The 16,383-nt window shown below is 40.0% G+C and overlaps 1 protein-coding gene across 1 annotated transcript in view; it reads left to right on the top strand.

Moving 5' to 3' along the window:
* spata13 (spermatogenesis associated 13) overlaps positions 1-16,383 on the top strand; it is a 110,194-nt gene that overhangs the window by 49,517 nt on the left and 44,294 nt on the right. Inside the window, 1 exon segment of the mRNA XM_033022771.1 lies at positions 4,950-6,734. Coding sequence (XP_032878662.1) covers positions 4,950-6,734 — 1,785 coding nt within the window.

Genomic DNA, 16,383 nt, shown 5'->3' with positions numbered 1-16,383 from the left:
TAATCTGATTCATACAACATGACGGAAGCCTAGCATTTTTTTCTAAAGTTACTTGGTCATAATTAATATAACAAGTTTCAGTCAATGCTACTCCTTTAAAATTAATGTCAATATATTTGCATGGGTTAGTGTAGGAGGGAACTGCAGATGCTGGTTTAAACTGGAGATGGGCACAAAATGCTGGAGTAACTCAGCAGGACAGGCAGCATCTCTGGAGAGAAGGAGTGGGTGATGTTTCGGGTCGGGATCAGTCTGAAGAAGGGTTTCAACCCAAAACGTCACCCATTGCTCTCTCCAGAGTTGCTGCCGGTCTCGCTGAGTTACTCCAGCATTTTGTGTCTATCTGCATGGGTTAGTGGACTGACCAAAAATAGTAACGTTTGATTCTGCATTACTGTCAGTGTATTTTAAATATTGTGTGCTTGAATGGGATGAGCACCATCTTCCATCTGAGCTGCATAAAATTAAATTTTTATTGTTTTTAAGGGAAAGTTTAGTTTAGAGATACAACGTGGAAACAGGCCCTTTGGCCCACCGAGTCCGTGCCGACCAGTGATCACCCAGTGCACTAGCACTATTCTACGCACTGGGAACAATTTTTACTGAAGCCAATTAACCTGTACGTCTTTGGAGTGTGGGAGGAAACCAAAGCACCCATGGAAAACCCTCGTGGTAACGGGGTGAACGTACAAACTCCGAACAGACAGAACCCACAGTCAGGATCAAACCCGGGTTTCTGGTCTGTAAGGCAGCAACTCTACTGCTGAGCCACTGTGCCGCCCCAGTGGTTTCACTTAAAAATGTTAAGGGAAATTAATTTAAATTATTTAGGAATAGACAAATAAATGTATAAATGTAAGCATTAATTAATTACTGCATCCTTTGTATTCTTAAGGCATTGATAGCTTAAATAGAAGCACTGCATCGTAAAACTTTGACTGGTTTTGTATTAAGGACGTTATATTTGTGGCAGCAGTTCACATCAGTACTAATATTGAGGCCTTTAATTGCAGTGGTGCCTTTCCATTTTTAAATACAGTAAACTAATGGCAAATATTGGCTAAGTAATATTGGACGCATGAAAAGTGAACAATTTTTGGGAACGAGGAAAAATTCCTTGAGCTTTGACCATTTGTGCAATAGCAATTTCTGATGAGTTTTATGAAATTTACAGATCGCAAACTCCATTTTATTTTTCCCTTGCTATGATTTGGAATCCACATCTCAGTTGGAGCATTCCTCTAGGTTCAAGGAATGCTGTTTTTAACAGGCCCATCAGTCTATGCCATCCATTAATTACCCGCTCACTAGTTCTGTGTTAACCCACTTTCCCTTCCACTCCCTACACACTGGGGGAAATTTACAGACGCCAATTAATCTACATACCTTCATACATTTTGTTCAATGTTGTCTTTCAAGCAAGTGTTAAAAGTAGAATGCCCAAACTATGATCAAATGGCCAGAATTAGGCATGGCAACCTTTGGCTTGGCCTGTTGAAAGGAAGGCTTGTATATTTTACCATCTAAAGGGCCTGATGGGGTTTGCACCACAGAAGAGGTGTATCAGCCATGATCAGCCATGATCATATTGAATGGCGGTGCAGGCTCGAAGGGCCGAATGGCCTACTCCTGCACCTAATTTCTATGTTTCTATGTTTCTATGTTTCTATCCTACGCATTCTTTACCATCGCAAGATGTGGAGATCACCAAAAACATTCATTGGGGGAGGTTTACATGTGGGTGGGTGGTGGGGAGGTTCTCATGGAAATGTCAGCATTTTCTATGTTGTAAGAAGGAACTGCAGATGCTGGTTTAAACTGAAGATAGACACAAAATTCTGGAGTAACTCAGCGGCACAGGCAGCATCTCTGGATAAAAGGAATGGTCAAGACCCTTTTTATGTCTACGGGTGCTGTCTGTGCGGAGTTTGTACTTTCTCCCCGTCACCGCTTGGGTTTTATCCCACACTCCAAAGACGTACAGATTTGTTGGTTAATTGGCTTGGTATAAATGTAAATTGTTCCTACTGTGTTTAGGATAATTGTAATGTGCGGGGATTGCTGGTTGGCGTGGACTCGGTGGGGCGAAGGGGCTGTTTATGTGTTGTATCTCTAAAACTAAAACCATCTCTTATCTACTTGCCCTTAATTCATACCCCTCAATTCCCTGCATATCATATGCTAATTCAATTGTCTCTTAAATGCCACTCGACAGGATGGCTGAATGCATAACGGACTACATCAACTTCTGTAGGGATGTTGTTGTGCCAGTAAGAACTGTTTGTTGCTTTCCCAACAACAAACCTTGGATTATAAGCAACATCAAGAGCCTCCTAAACGAGAAAAAGCAGGCTTTCAAGGTTGGTGACCGGGAAAAGTTCTAGAGCCAAAGAGTATGCTGGTGGTGTTGAATTTCATCGATATCTGCCTTTGGCCACTGATATAGGGGAAGTGATCTACATTTTATAGTATCTCACCATAAGCCTTTAATGCTGGCTGTAGGCCGGTGGAGGACTTTTATCTTAAGGATGCTGAATGTAACGCCCATCCTCCACCTGCTTCAGTGAAGCCATTGACAATGGCCTGAAGCTCAGAATTAGAACAACCACTACAAGCTTCAGTCTTCGCTTCCTTCAATTCTGACTTTCTCCACATTCTGATATTGCAAACAATATTGTATATTTATTGTAAATATTACCTAACTTTCAATGAAAGGAGTACTTATCAGGAAATTAGCTAAAGGTTATGCTTAACGTTGGAGAATCCCTGGAACAAATGTATTTATTCATAAACTGAAGTGTGTGTGATTGTAAATAGAAAATAATAGATTCATTGAGTCTGTCAGAACATTGCCTAGATCATTACATATTGAGATAGTGATCAGCTACCTGTCTTCCCCAAGGTGTGGTCATTTGGATTTCTGCATACAATTTTAAAAGACTACAATGACTATTCATAGGTACACAAAATTGCTGGGGAAACTCAGCGGGTGCAGCAGCATCTATGGAGCGAAGGAAATAGGCGACGTTTCGGGCCGAAACCCTTCTTCAGACTATGAATAGTCATTGTAGTCTTTTAAAATTGTATGCAGAAATCCAAATGACCACACCTTGGGGAAGACAGGTAGCTGATCACTATCTCAATATGTAATGATCTAGGCAATGTTCTGACAGACTCAATGAATCTATTATTTTCTATTTACAATCACACACACTTCAGTTTATGAATAAATACATTTGTTCCAGGGATTCTCCAACGTTAAGCATAACAGTATTAAAACTCTGCCATGACTATTCATACTCATGTAGAGAAAGAATGATTGTACTTGAGATGCATTTGGTGTCATCTTGTGTCATGTCTGTGAATTATTAATCATTACTCTGGAAATAATTATCAGAGGCATTATGTGTCACTGGGAGCTGCAGTACCAAGCCGATACTATCTTACAGCTACTCGTATTAAAACTCTGCCTGGCAGTGGTGAATTAAAGCAGAATGTTGTTTGAATAGACTTTTCTTTATTTAACAGTGAGCAAAGATTAAAACATTAATTTTACCTCCATACCTTTTCTTAGTTTCTTCTAGGTGGAATTGGAAAACTTAATTCAATAACTCAGTGTTGCATAAAAACCTCCCTGTTTCCTTTCCCCCTCACCTACGATGTACAGGGTAATTGTTGATGCACCATTTCTTTTATTAAGGAATTTAGTACAGGGTTACATAATGTTCAATTTGACAAAACATTTTGAAGTTAAAATGTGAAGCTGAATTTTTGGGGAGGAAGATTCTATTATTGGAATTAAGAGAATTAATTTGTAATAAAAATTCAGAATGGAGCAAGATTATTTGTCTCCTTGAATCAAAAATGAAATGGTGCCAATGTACAAATAAATGACTTGCTCTGGGAAATGGGTTTGCCTTGGAGAGTGCACAGTTTTGTTCTGTATAACTAGTGTGCTTGATGACTAAACTTAGTATGTCTTCAACACTGTTCCCTACACTTGTGAGATGTGAAAACAGTTTGCTCCAAATACGTAAATGCTGGGAGGTGGTGGTAACCCAGAATAAATGCTATATTCATTAATGCTGTCCACTGAGATGACTCATATAATGTAGCATTGATTCTAGATGTTCAGGTGTGCCAGGGACTGGCAGTGCTGCCAGCACTGTAGAGTTTTATTAATGGAGCCATTATTGCATACTTTAAAACCAAATCTCCATTCTTTACAGAATGTCTGAACATAAATTGAAATAGTAAAGTACTTTTTCTGTGTCTGTTTGGTTGTTTTCCAATCAAAATGACTTCTTTATTTGACAGAATTGAAATAACTGTGCAAAACTCTTAACCATTCTCCTACCCGGTTTTTTAAAATTTCATATTTCTTCGCGACATAAGAGGAAGCTGTTCAGCCCATTGAGTTTATGCTAACTCTCGTAGCATTAGCAATAATCCTACACCCTCACTAATTCCTTGTAGACGATTCTCTCTGATATACCCCTTATTTCCCCCCACTGATTCTATTACTGTCCACCTGCACTGGGGGTCATTTACAGCATCCAATGAGCCTATGCCTTGTCTTTGGGATGTGGGATGAAACCAAAGCACCTGGAGAAAATGTGTGGAAAGGACTTAATGCTGCCTGACCAGCTATGTTACTCCAGCACTTTCTGTCTATCACCCTGAGAAACTGATGGGGTCACTGGAAGAATGTGAAAACTCCACATAGCCAGCATAAGGGGTTGGGGCCGATTGGAACTGTAAGGCGGAAGCACCATCTGCTGTGCCGCTGGTAACTATGTTCTAACAGCAGATAGTTTATATATACATTTTAAAACTTAACGTATTCTCAGTAGTTATGGTTTATTACTTCATCCAGCCAAAATGGTTTGCCATTGTTAATAAATGCAAAAAATATTATTAACTCCTTTCTTTGTATTTTTTCCATACAGACTCTTGAATCCAGTGAGTCACTAATGTCACACCAGATAGATGAAATGAAGGAAAGTGAAACTGAAGTGGGGTCAATTAATGAAAACGTCCATGTCAAGCTGATCAGTGGCCCAACTTCTTCCAGCATTTATCACAATGGCAACGTAAAATCGTGTAATGGATCTACAAATGGGAACATTGATATCTTGTTATCCACAGGTAATTCAGACTCTAGGATGTTCCAAAGTTCATCTCCTCAGAAGATGGATAACTATTATGATCAGAGAAACATCAATGGACAGGAGAGTAGGGATAGCACAAGTCCTTCAAAAAATATGCAAATATTTTCAAGTCCAAGGAAGAAGGTCATTTGGAGCTCTGACAATAGACCCTGTTCTGTGATAATGATGGGAAATTCTCCCACGTGGAATGCCTTATCAACCCTGAGGAAAATGAGTTCCTTAAAAAAATTAAAATCTTCAGTTTTTCATGGAATTCAAGTGAGAGATAACTCTGCAGTCAGAAATGTGGAAAATGTTGAAAATGAGCACAAACATATGCAAAATGGCCATGGCGTACAAATGCAGAATAAATATTCTTGCCCAGAGACTTTACAGGACATATGTAGCTCTGCAGATGACCGTGCCTCAGATGGCTCGGAAACTGAAGACGTCGATGAAGTCTTTTTGCGCCACACCCATCGATCACGGAGCATTAGACGTGCTTACAGGATTGGACGGATAAATTTAATTGACTATGATAAATCTCCAATTCAAGAGAATTCTACCAGCATTGCGCCGCTTGAGGCCCAAGAATCGAACGTTAGTGATTCAATGGTAACCAATTGTAAAAACCACAAAGTTATCTACAGAAGAAGCAAAAGCACTGATAATTTAAGCTTTTTCAAGAAAAGTTCCTTTAAAAGGAAATCGGCCTGCAACTTTACAGAGTTAAAAGTAACCAATGCAAATGTAGATTTAGGAAAAACAGCAAGCACTTCGGAAAACGATGAGGACGCCACAGGCAATACTAAAATACAATCAAAACATTGGAGAAGCCCAGTCAGGACTAAAAGTTTTGACAGAATGCTAAGATTAGTGAGTAATGTTACAGAAGGTGTAAAAAGGCGAGAAAGCCCTTCAAAGGAAAATTCACCATTATATGAACAAGGAATCCGATCTAATAGCAGGCTGCATGATGATTATTCTCGAAGAGTTTCTAGTGGTGCTGACAGTGAAAGACACACATATAAATCCAACTGGAAGAACGATTCTTCTTCTCTGGAACCCTGTAGCCCATCCACCACCATAAGTGTTCCAATTGTTATCATGGACATGGAGAAATCATTGTCTTCACCAGAATTTCAAATCAATAGACCTTCCCAATGCTTCAGCAAAGCTGTAACAAATCCAAGTGATCTAATTACCTGTTCTCCCATTAGTCCCACGACTGATGACGTTTTTTTTAACAATTCAAGTGAATCGTCTCGGCTCATAATTAGAAATGAACAGCCCAAAACACCTGACACAGCAGTGACTTCTAAACCTCAGAGTCTTAGCACTGAAAAAATCAAATACAACACTCCATTCCATTGTTCAAATCAATATAGTAATTTGTCTCTTAGCTCAACGGACAGCGATGGACGAACTGAAGGAAACATTCCAAAAGCTGGAAGATGTCCTGTATCTTTTCAGGATATGGTGCAAACAGTATACTTTGATGGCAATGAGGACAGTGGCATTAGCAGCTATTCGCAGCTCAGTCTGAACACAATGATTTCGGAAATGGACGAAAAGAAAGAAGAGGTAATATTTAATGTCCTCATTAATCTCTCCCAAAGAAGTAATTTTTCTTTTAACATAACAATGTCCAATACACAGTAAATATGACTAATAACTACTTAATCTGCTGTTGTGGTAGGAATCTTGACATGAAAAAAGACTGCTTTTCCTCTGAAGGCTTTGATTATGCCTTGGTATTTTAAATATATATAGACTTTTTACAATGCACTTAAAGTCCAAGTACTCATAATATGCTCATGAAAGAAATTCACACATAGAAAATTGCATATAAATTATTTGCACATTTATTTGCACATAAATTCTTATGCCATTAAGTTGGATGAAGAACTAAGAAATGCTGCAATTGAAGCAATCAGCATTATTTTGGCACTGATGAGATGGGAAAATAGCCTTGATAGTTTGAAGACTTAATTTCTTTAAGTAGTGGGTAAGTGCTACAAAAGCTACTTTTAAATTACTCAGTTATTTTTACTACAGCTGAGTTATGAGGGATTCTAAGTTTGCACATGAATTACATCAATTAGTTTACTTGAACTAGTGTCCTGGATTATTCTTTTAATGCCATTGAATTGAGTGAATCTGTGTTTAACACCATAAGACCATAAGGCATGGCAGCAAAATTGGGCCTTTCGGCCCATCGATTTATATGTAGCAAACATAGTTTATACTGTGTATTATTTGAAGTTTTGTATGTTTATTGCAGGACTTAAAAGTAGGTTGGTGCCTACATTATTGAAGGAGTGCCCAGGTGATGGTCAGTCTCTAAAACCGAGTTAGGCAATTGGATTATGGTACCACCTAATAATCTAATCAAAGTACATAAGAAATAGTAGTATTTCATAAATTCATAGTTATACAGCATGGAAACAGGCCCTTGTGTTAATATAATAAAAATAATCTATTTTGACTTTTAATGTTGGTCGGCTACATAAAAATTCACGACTATCCATGAGATATTAAAATGGGCAGGGAAAAATAAGTTGATGACCCAACCAGAAAACCATCCATAGACATACTAGCAAAACTGGGCAAGACCGTCTAGTTATTAATGGCAACATTATCTAATGTGTTCAGGCAAGAAAATATAAAAATTTAGATTACTTTGTATATTGATCCATAAAAATGTATACATTTTTAATAGTCCAAGATAAGACAGCTCGGGATACCAGTGATAAGAAGGTCTTAAAGCTCATGCTCCTAAGAAAACTCAAAGGAAAGTCATTTTCCAGGAACCATTTGCCCTTAGCATCAGCAATAGACCCAAAGGAGATCTGACAATGCTCCATAATAAGTTTTAAAAGATGGGTACATATGGAATTTTGCTCCTTGCCCAATGACCAGTCATTGTCCTCTATCTGTACAGCAACATCCAACCACGCCTACATTCTCATTGAGCATGGTATCCGAGTCCAGTACTTGGTAAGCTCAACAGATCTATCATTATTAAATAACGCAACAGTTAGTCCTCCTTTGTTTGCGAGACATATAGGGGAAGGAAATGTTGCTCTCTGTGCTTTATCAGTACATTTACTAAAATAATCAAGAAGACAATTGATATTAGCTGGTCTTCAGTGCTAGCAGCAGCACTATTATGCTTGGCTATAATGGCTTCATTGGTCTGTGTGGCATCAGAATTAACAAACACCAACCTTTTAATAAAATCAGTGGTAAGGCGATTTATCCAAAATCATCTTCCATGGCAATCAGCACGATAATATTTCTCTTCCATTTCAACTTGCTCCCAAGCTTCAACATCATCAATATTTCATCATTGGGCCACAATGATATCTTCCTTCCTCTCTTATGTCCCTGATTCCAGTTGCATCCTGATTCACTTGAGCCTTGTCTTTTGTTGTTCTGAGTCACAGGGTGCTTATGTCTCTCAAATAAAATGTAATCAAACTGGAGTACTTACTCTTAGCTTTCCCCCTTCCACAGATTCAGCCTAATCTGCTGAATCTTTAAAGTATTTTATTTAATTTCAAATATGCAACATTTAATTTTATATTCTCCAACTTTATTTTCTTTTGCCCCGTTATGGAGGTTTATCATATTTGCAAACAATTAGTGGTTTGATATGAGTGATACAAAAGATTCAACATTTATAAATTGCAACAGTGTGAACTTAAGCTGCAATGATAATTCATGATAGGAATCTGATTTGGAAAATTCAGAATAAACCTCAAATTATAATTTTATATTCAAATAACCATTCATTATCATTATTTTAGCTGCAGTTTGTGATTCTACTTCCAGTGGAATCTTTATAAATTACTGAAATCCAAATAACAATTTTTGTTAACCATTTTATAAAAAATGTGGTACAAAATGAGTGGAATTTGAATCCAAGTTTAAAAAGCAAAACCAACCTGCCAAGTTTACAGAAGTTAGTATGATTTCCGACATACACAGCCATTCTGACGATCCCTAATCAGTCCGTGCCTATCCAAACGCTGGGAGATACTGTCCCCAAGAATCCCCTCCAACAATTTTCCCACCACTGATGTCAGTCAGGCTCACCAGGCTGTAGTTCCCTGGCTTGTCCGGTGCAAATATCTCTGCATGGGCCCCTGCAATTTCCTCCCTGGCTTACGACAAGGTCTGACGATGCTCTTGGTCCAGCCCTGGAGAATTATTCACTAATTGGGGATGTAAAGAATCGATAATTTGAAAAAAAAAATTTTTAAGTAAATTATGTAGCAATGTTTATAAAATTACTTTCTGTTTTAAATAAAAGGTTATTTGTTAACGTTAAAACATTTGGACCGGTTCATGGATAGGAAAGATTTGGAGAGATATAGGCCAAACGCGGGCAGGTGGGACTAGCGCAGATGGGGCATCTTGGTCAGCATGGGCGAGTTGGGCCAAAGAGCCTGTTTCTATGCTGTACGATTCTATGTCTATGACTCTACTGTCCTTCTGAGATATAAATCTACCACCTTAACTAGTCTGGTCTTTATGTGGTTAATTCTTAACTCCTGAAAAGGCTTAGTAATGTATTAATTTTTATTGAATACCAAGGTGACCAAGGCTAGGAGCTAAACATACAGGGGTATTGAATATTCAGGAAGGAGACAGAAAGGAAGGGGAGGTGGGGTGGCATTGTTGGTTAAAGAGATTAATGCAATAGTAAGGAGAGACATTAGCTTGGATGCTGTGGAATTGGTATGGGTAGAACTGTGAAATAGCCAAGGGAAGAAAACGCTTGTTGGAGTTGTATACAGACCACCAACCGCAGTAGGGAGGTTGGGGATAGCATCAAGCAGGAAATTAGGGATGTGTGTAGCAAAGGTACATCAGTTATCATGGGTGACTTTAATCTACATATATAGAATGGGCAAACCAAATTGGTAGCAGCGCTGAGGAGGAGGATTTCCTGGAATGTATATGGAATGGTTTGTTAAGCTAATATGTAGAGGAACCGACTAGAGGGCAAGCCATTCTGGACTGGATATTGTGTAATGAGAAAGGATTAGTTTGCGATCTTGTTGTGTAAGGCCCCTTGGGCAACAGTGACCATAATATGGTGGAATTCTGCATTAAGATGGAGAGTGACACGGTCAATTCAGTAACTGGGGTCCTGAACTTAAAGAAAAGAGTCTTAGAAGGTATGAGATGGGAATTGGCTAGGATAGACTAGCAATTAATACTTCAAGGGTTCAGGGTAGAGATGCAATGGCAAAGATTTAAAGACCCCATGGATGAACTCCAAAAATTGTTCATCCCTGTCAGGTGAAAAAGTAAAACTGGGAAGACAGCTCAACCGTGGCTAACGAGGGAAGTCAAGGATAGTGTTAAATCTAAGGAAGAGGCATATAAATTGGCTAGAGAACACAGCAAACTGGAAGACTGGGAGAAATTTAGAATTCTACAAAGGGGTTAGACCAGTGGTTCCCAACGTGGGGCGTACGCCCCACAGGGGGGCAATTTGATTTTTAAGGGGGGCATCAGGTAAACATATGTAGTTTATGATTCAGATGTTATTTTGAGTAAATTCCATTTTCTGAGAATTATTTCTTTGTCTGCTCGTGCTAAAATATGGGGGGGGGGCATCAGGATTTTAGAGGTGATTAGGTGGGGCATGGCCAAAAAAAGGTTGGGAACCACTGGGTTAGACAATAGACAATAGGTGCAGGAGTAGGCCATTTGGCCCTTCGAGCCAGCACCGCCATTCAATGTGATCATGGCTGATCATCCCCAATCTGTACCCCGTTCCTGCCTTCTCCCCATATCCCCTGACTCTGCTATTTTTAAGAGCCCTATCTAGCTCTCTCTTGAAAGCATCCAGAGAACCTGCCTCCACCACCCTCTGAGGCAGAGAATTCCACAGAATCAACACCCTCTGCGAGAAAAAGTGTTTCCTCGTCTCCGTTCTAAATGGTTTACTCCTTATTCTTAAACTGTGGCCCCTGGTTCTGGACTTCCCCAACATCGGGAACATGTTTCCTGCCTCTAGTGTGTCCAAGCCCTTAACAATATTATATGTTTCAATGAGACAGTCCCGCCATCCCGGGAATTAACCTTGTAAACCTACGCTGCACTCCCTCAATAGCAAGAATGTCCTTCCTCAAATTGGGGGACCAAAACTGCACACAATACTCCAGGTGTAGTCTCACTCGGGCTCTGTACAACTGTACAAGGACCTCTTTGCTCCTATATTCGATTCCTCTTGGTATAAAGGCCAACATTCCATTTGCTTTCTTCACTGCCTGCTGCACTTGCAATCTCACATTTATCCGCATTATACTTCATCTGCCATGCATCTGCCCACTCCCCCAACCTGTCCAAGTCATCCTGCATTCTCATAGCATCCTCCTCACAGTTCACACTGCCACCCATCTTTGTGTCATCTGCAAATTTGCTAATGTTACTTTGAATCCCTTCATCCAAATCATTGATGTATATTGTAAATAGCTACGGTCCCAGCACCGAGCCTTGCGGTACCCCACTTGTCACTGCCTGCCATTCTGAAAGGGACCCGTTAATCCCTACTCTTTGTTTCCTGTCTGCCAACCACTTCTCTATCTATGTCAGCACTCTACCCCCAATACCATGTGCCCTAATTTTGCCCATTAATCTCCTACGTGGGACCTTATCAAATGCTTTCTGAAAGTCCAGGTACAGAGCATCCACTGGCTCTCCCTTGTCCATTTTCCGAGTTACCTCTTCAAAAAAGATCAGTCAAGCATGATTTCCCCTTTGTAAATCCATGCTAATTTGGACCGATCCTGTTACTGCTATCCAAATGTGCGGCTATCTCATCTTTTATAATTGACTCCAGCATCTTCCCCACCACCGATGTCAGGCTAACTGGTCTATAATTCCCCATTTTCTCTCTCCCGCCTTTCTTAAAAAGTGGGATAACATTAGCTACCCTCCAATCCACAGGAACTGATCCTGAGTCTATAGAACATTGGAAAATTATCACCAATGCATCCACGATTTCTAGAGCCACTTCCTTAAGTACCCTGGGATGCAGGCCATCAGGCCCTGGGGACCATCAGCTGGGTTAATTATGAGGGCGAAAAAAGAACATGAAAGAAAGCTTACGGGGAATATAAAAATTGTGTAAAAGCATCTTTAGATATGTAAAAAGGAAAAGATTAGGGAAGACAAAGTACAGTGCATTCAGAAAGTATTCAGACCCCTTCACTTTTTTCCACATTTTGTTACATTACAGCATTATTTTAAAATGGATTAAATTCTTTTTTTTTATCATCAATCTACACACAATGCCCCAGAATGAAGAAGCGAAAACAGTTGTTTAGAAATTTTTGAAAAGTAATTAAAAATAAATAACTGAAATATCACATTTACATAAGTATTCAGACCCTTTGCACTCAAAATTGAGCTTAGGTTCGTCCTGTTTGCATTGATTATCCTTGAGATGTTTCTACAACTTGATTGGAGTTCACCAGTGGTAAATTAAATTGATTGGACATGATTTGGAAAGGCACACACCTGTCTATATAAAGGTCCTACAATTGACAGTGCATGTCAGAGCAAAAACCAAGCCATGAAGAAGAAGGAATTGTCCGTAGACCTCCGAGACAGGATTGTGTCGAGACATAGATCTGGGGAACGGTATAAAACAATTTGTGCAGCATTGCAGGTCCCGAAGAGCACAGTGGCCTCCGTCATTCTTAAATGGAAGAAATTTGGAACCACCAGGACTCTTCATAGAGCTGGCCGCCCGGCCAAACTGAGGAATCGGGGAAGAAGGACCTTGGTCAGGGAGGTGACCAAGAACCCGATGGTCACTCGGATAGAGCTCCAGAGTTCCTCTGTGGAGATGAGAGAACCTTCCAGAAGGACGACCATATCTGCAGCACTCCACCAATCAGGCCCTTATGGTAGAGTGACCAAACGGAAGCCACTCCACAGTAAAGACACATGACAGCCCGCTTGGAGTTTGCCAAAAGGCAACTAAAGGACTCTCAGACCATGGAAAAACAAGATTCTCTCGTCTGATGAAACCAAGATTGAACTATTTGGCCTGAATGCCAAGCGTCACGTCTGGAGGAAACCAGGCACCGTTCATCACCTGGCCAATACCATACTGCATCATGCTGTGGGGATGTTTTTCAACAGCAGGAACTGGGAGTCTACTCAGGATCGGGGAGAGATGAACGGTGCAAAGTACAGAGAGATTCTTGATGAAAACCTGCTCCAGAGCATTCTGGACAGACTGGGGCAGAGGTTCACCTTCCAAGAGGACAACGACCCTCAGCACACAGCCAAGACAACGCAGGGATGGCTTCGTGACAAGTCTGTGAATATTCTTGAGTGGCCCAGCCAGAGCCCGGACTTGAACCCGATCGAACATCTCTGGAGGGATCTGAAAATAGCTGTGCATCAACGCTCCACATCCAACCTGACAGCTTGAGAGGATCTGCAGAGAAGAATGGGAGAAATTACCCAAATACAGGTGTGTCAAGCTTGTAGCGTCATATCCAAGAAGACTTGAGGCTGTAATCGCTGCCAAAGGTGCCTCAACAATGCACTGAGTAAAGGGTCTGAATACTTATGTAAATGTGATATTTCAGTTATTTCTTTTTTATTACTTTGCAAACATTTCTGAACACCTGTTTTCACTTTTTTAATTATGGGGTATTGTGTGTAGATTGATGATTTAAAAAAAAATGAATTTAATTCATATTAGAATAAGGCTGTAATGTAACAAAATGTGGAAAAGTGAAGGTTTCTGAATACTTTCTGAATGCACTGTTAGTCCCTTACAAGCAGAGACAGGTGAATTTATAATGGGAAACAAGGAAATGGCAGAAGTTAAACAAGCACATTGTTTGGTTCTGGCTTCACTAAGGAAGACGCAATCTCCCAGAAATACTATGGGACAGAGGATCTAGTGGGAGGGAGGAACTGAAGGGAATCCACATTAGTCAGTAAATGTTGTTAGGTAAATTGTTGTGACTGAAGGCAGATAAATCCCCAGGGCCTGATAGTCTGCATTCCAGAGTACTCAGGAGGTGGTCCTAGAAATTGTGGTTGCGTTGGTAATCATTTTCCCATGTTCTATAGATTCCGGCTACCGTCCAATCAAAAGTCAAGGTCAAAGTATCCTTTATTGTCATTCAGACTTTTCAGTCTGAACGAAGTTTCATGCCTTGCAGTCATAACATAGAATAAAATAACAAAACACACAATGAACACAGATTTAACATCCACCCCAGTGAGTCTACCAGGCACCTCCTCACTGTGATGCAAGGCAAAAGTCTTAAAGTATTGGACAGACTAGATGCAGGAAAAATGTTCCCGATGTTGGGGGAGTCAAGAACCAGGCTCACAGTTTAAACATAGAAATATAGAAAAATAGGTGCAGGAGCAGGCCATTCAGCCCTTCGAGCCAGCACGACCATTCAATATGATCATGGCCTATCAGTTCACCATTCCTGCTTTTACCCCATAACCCTTGATTCCTTTAGCCCTATGAGCTAAACCTAACCCTCTCTTGAAAACATCCAATGAATTGGCCTCCATCGCCTTTTGTGGCAGAGAATTCCACAGATTCACAACTCTCTGGGTGAAAACGTTTTTTCTCATCTCAGTCCTAAAGGGCCTACCCCTTATTCTTAAATTGTGACCCCTGCTTCTGGACTCCCCCAACATAGGGAACAATTTTCCTGCATCTAGCCTGTCCAATCCGTTAATTTTATATGTTTCTGTAAGATACCCTCTCATCCATCTAAATTCCAGTGAATATAAGCCCAGTTGATCCTTTCCTTCATCCTATGTCGGTCTCACCATCCTGGGAATGAACCTGGTGAACCTGCGCTGCATTCCCTCAATAGCTTGGATGTGTTCCTGGGGGCTTGCTAAACATTAGATCACATAATCGCCTCTAGCATCTTGTGTAAATATATTAACAATTTTTGAACAGAGTAAAGTTCATCACACACGTCACATTCTCTCTTGCCTCCACATTTCCAAGCACTAGCACTGTTTTAAATAAATGCTCCATTGATTTTTCCATTGTTTTTCACAATTTTTCTTGAAATAATTACAGTACACAAAGATCACCCTGATTTTAGACACAAAATGCTGGAGTAGCTCAGCGGGTCAGGCAGTATCTCTGGAGAAAATGGATAGGTGACATTTCGGGTCGGGACACTTCTTCAGACTGAAGTCTTCTCGAGTCTGAGAAAGGGTCCCAACCCGAAATGTCAACTCTCCATTTTCTCCAGAGATTCTGCCTGATTCGCTGAGTTACTCCAGCATTCTGTGTCTATCTTTGGTATAAACCAGTATAAACCAGCATCTGCAGTTCCTTTTTATCACCCTGATTTTCCTTGTATCATAGTTGTGGCTTGTCAGGATTCCGCTGTGCACAAAAACAGCTAAATAAAACAACATCATTTTTTAAGCCGCTTCAGAAGGTTCAGTATTTAGCAGCTCAAGGAGGATTACATTATTCCCAACCTGGTATAAAGAAATATCACTGCTCTGACAACTGACGTGATGAATGCAATGTGAATGATGGTACCTTACCTCAAACACAAATAAGGTTACATTTCCCTGCAGAAATATCTTTATGACTCCTATCTAAGCAAATAATATCGTGCAAGAGAACAGGCAAAACCCTATTGAATCAAATTCAGACCGAGAGTGCAAATCATCAAATAAAGAGAAAAAATATTTTTCCATTAAATTAGTTTATGTTGTTTTCCATTAAATTAGTTTATGTTGTTTGATGCAAAAAATGAAGTGTTTTTAAACTATGGGACTTGTTTTCTTTTTTCTAATGGCTGAAACTGGAGTAGTTTAAGTGCAAATTTTCTATATGACTTAATTTTGTAAGTACAGGGCACCAAAATTAAAAGAGAAATATATGAGGGGATATATGAGAAATATCATACTCAGAAGATAATTTGTAAATCTGTTCAACAGACTGGGGGGAGTCCGTGTAGGAAGGAACTGCAGATGCTGCTTTACACCGAAGATAGACATAAAATGCTGGAGCAACTCAGCTGGACAGGCAGCATCTCTGGATAGAAGGAATCGGTGATATTTCGGGTCGAGAACTTCCTTTGACTGAAGACTGAAGAATGGTCTTGACCCGAATCGTCACTCCCTTCTATCCAGAGATGCTGCCTGTCCAGCATTTTGTGACTGGAGGGAGTCTATGCATCTTTTA

Source organism: Amblyraja radiata, chromosome 6 (assembly GCF_010909765.2).
Source record: "Amblyraja radiata isolate CabotCenter1 chromosome 6, sAmbRad1.1.pri, whole genome shotgun sequence".
NCBI lineage: Eukaryota > Metazoa > Chordata > Chondrichthyes > Rajiformes > Rajidae > Amblyraja > Amblyraja radiata.
Note: the sequence above shows the minus strand (reverse complement) of the source record. Positions and strands in the feature narration are given on the sequence as shown.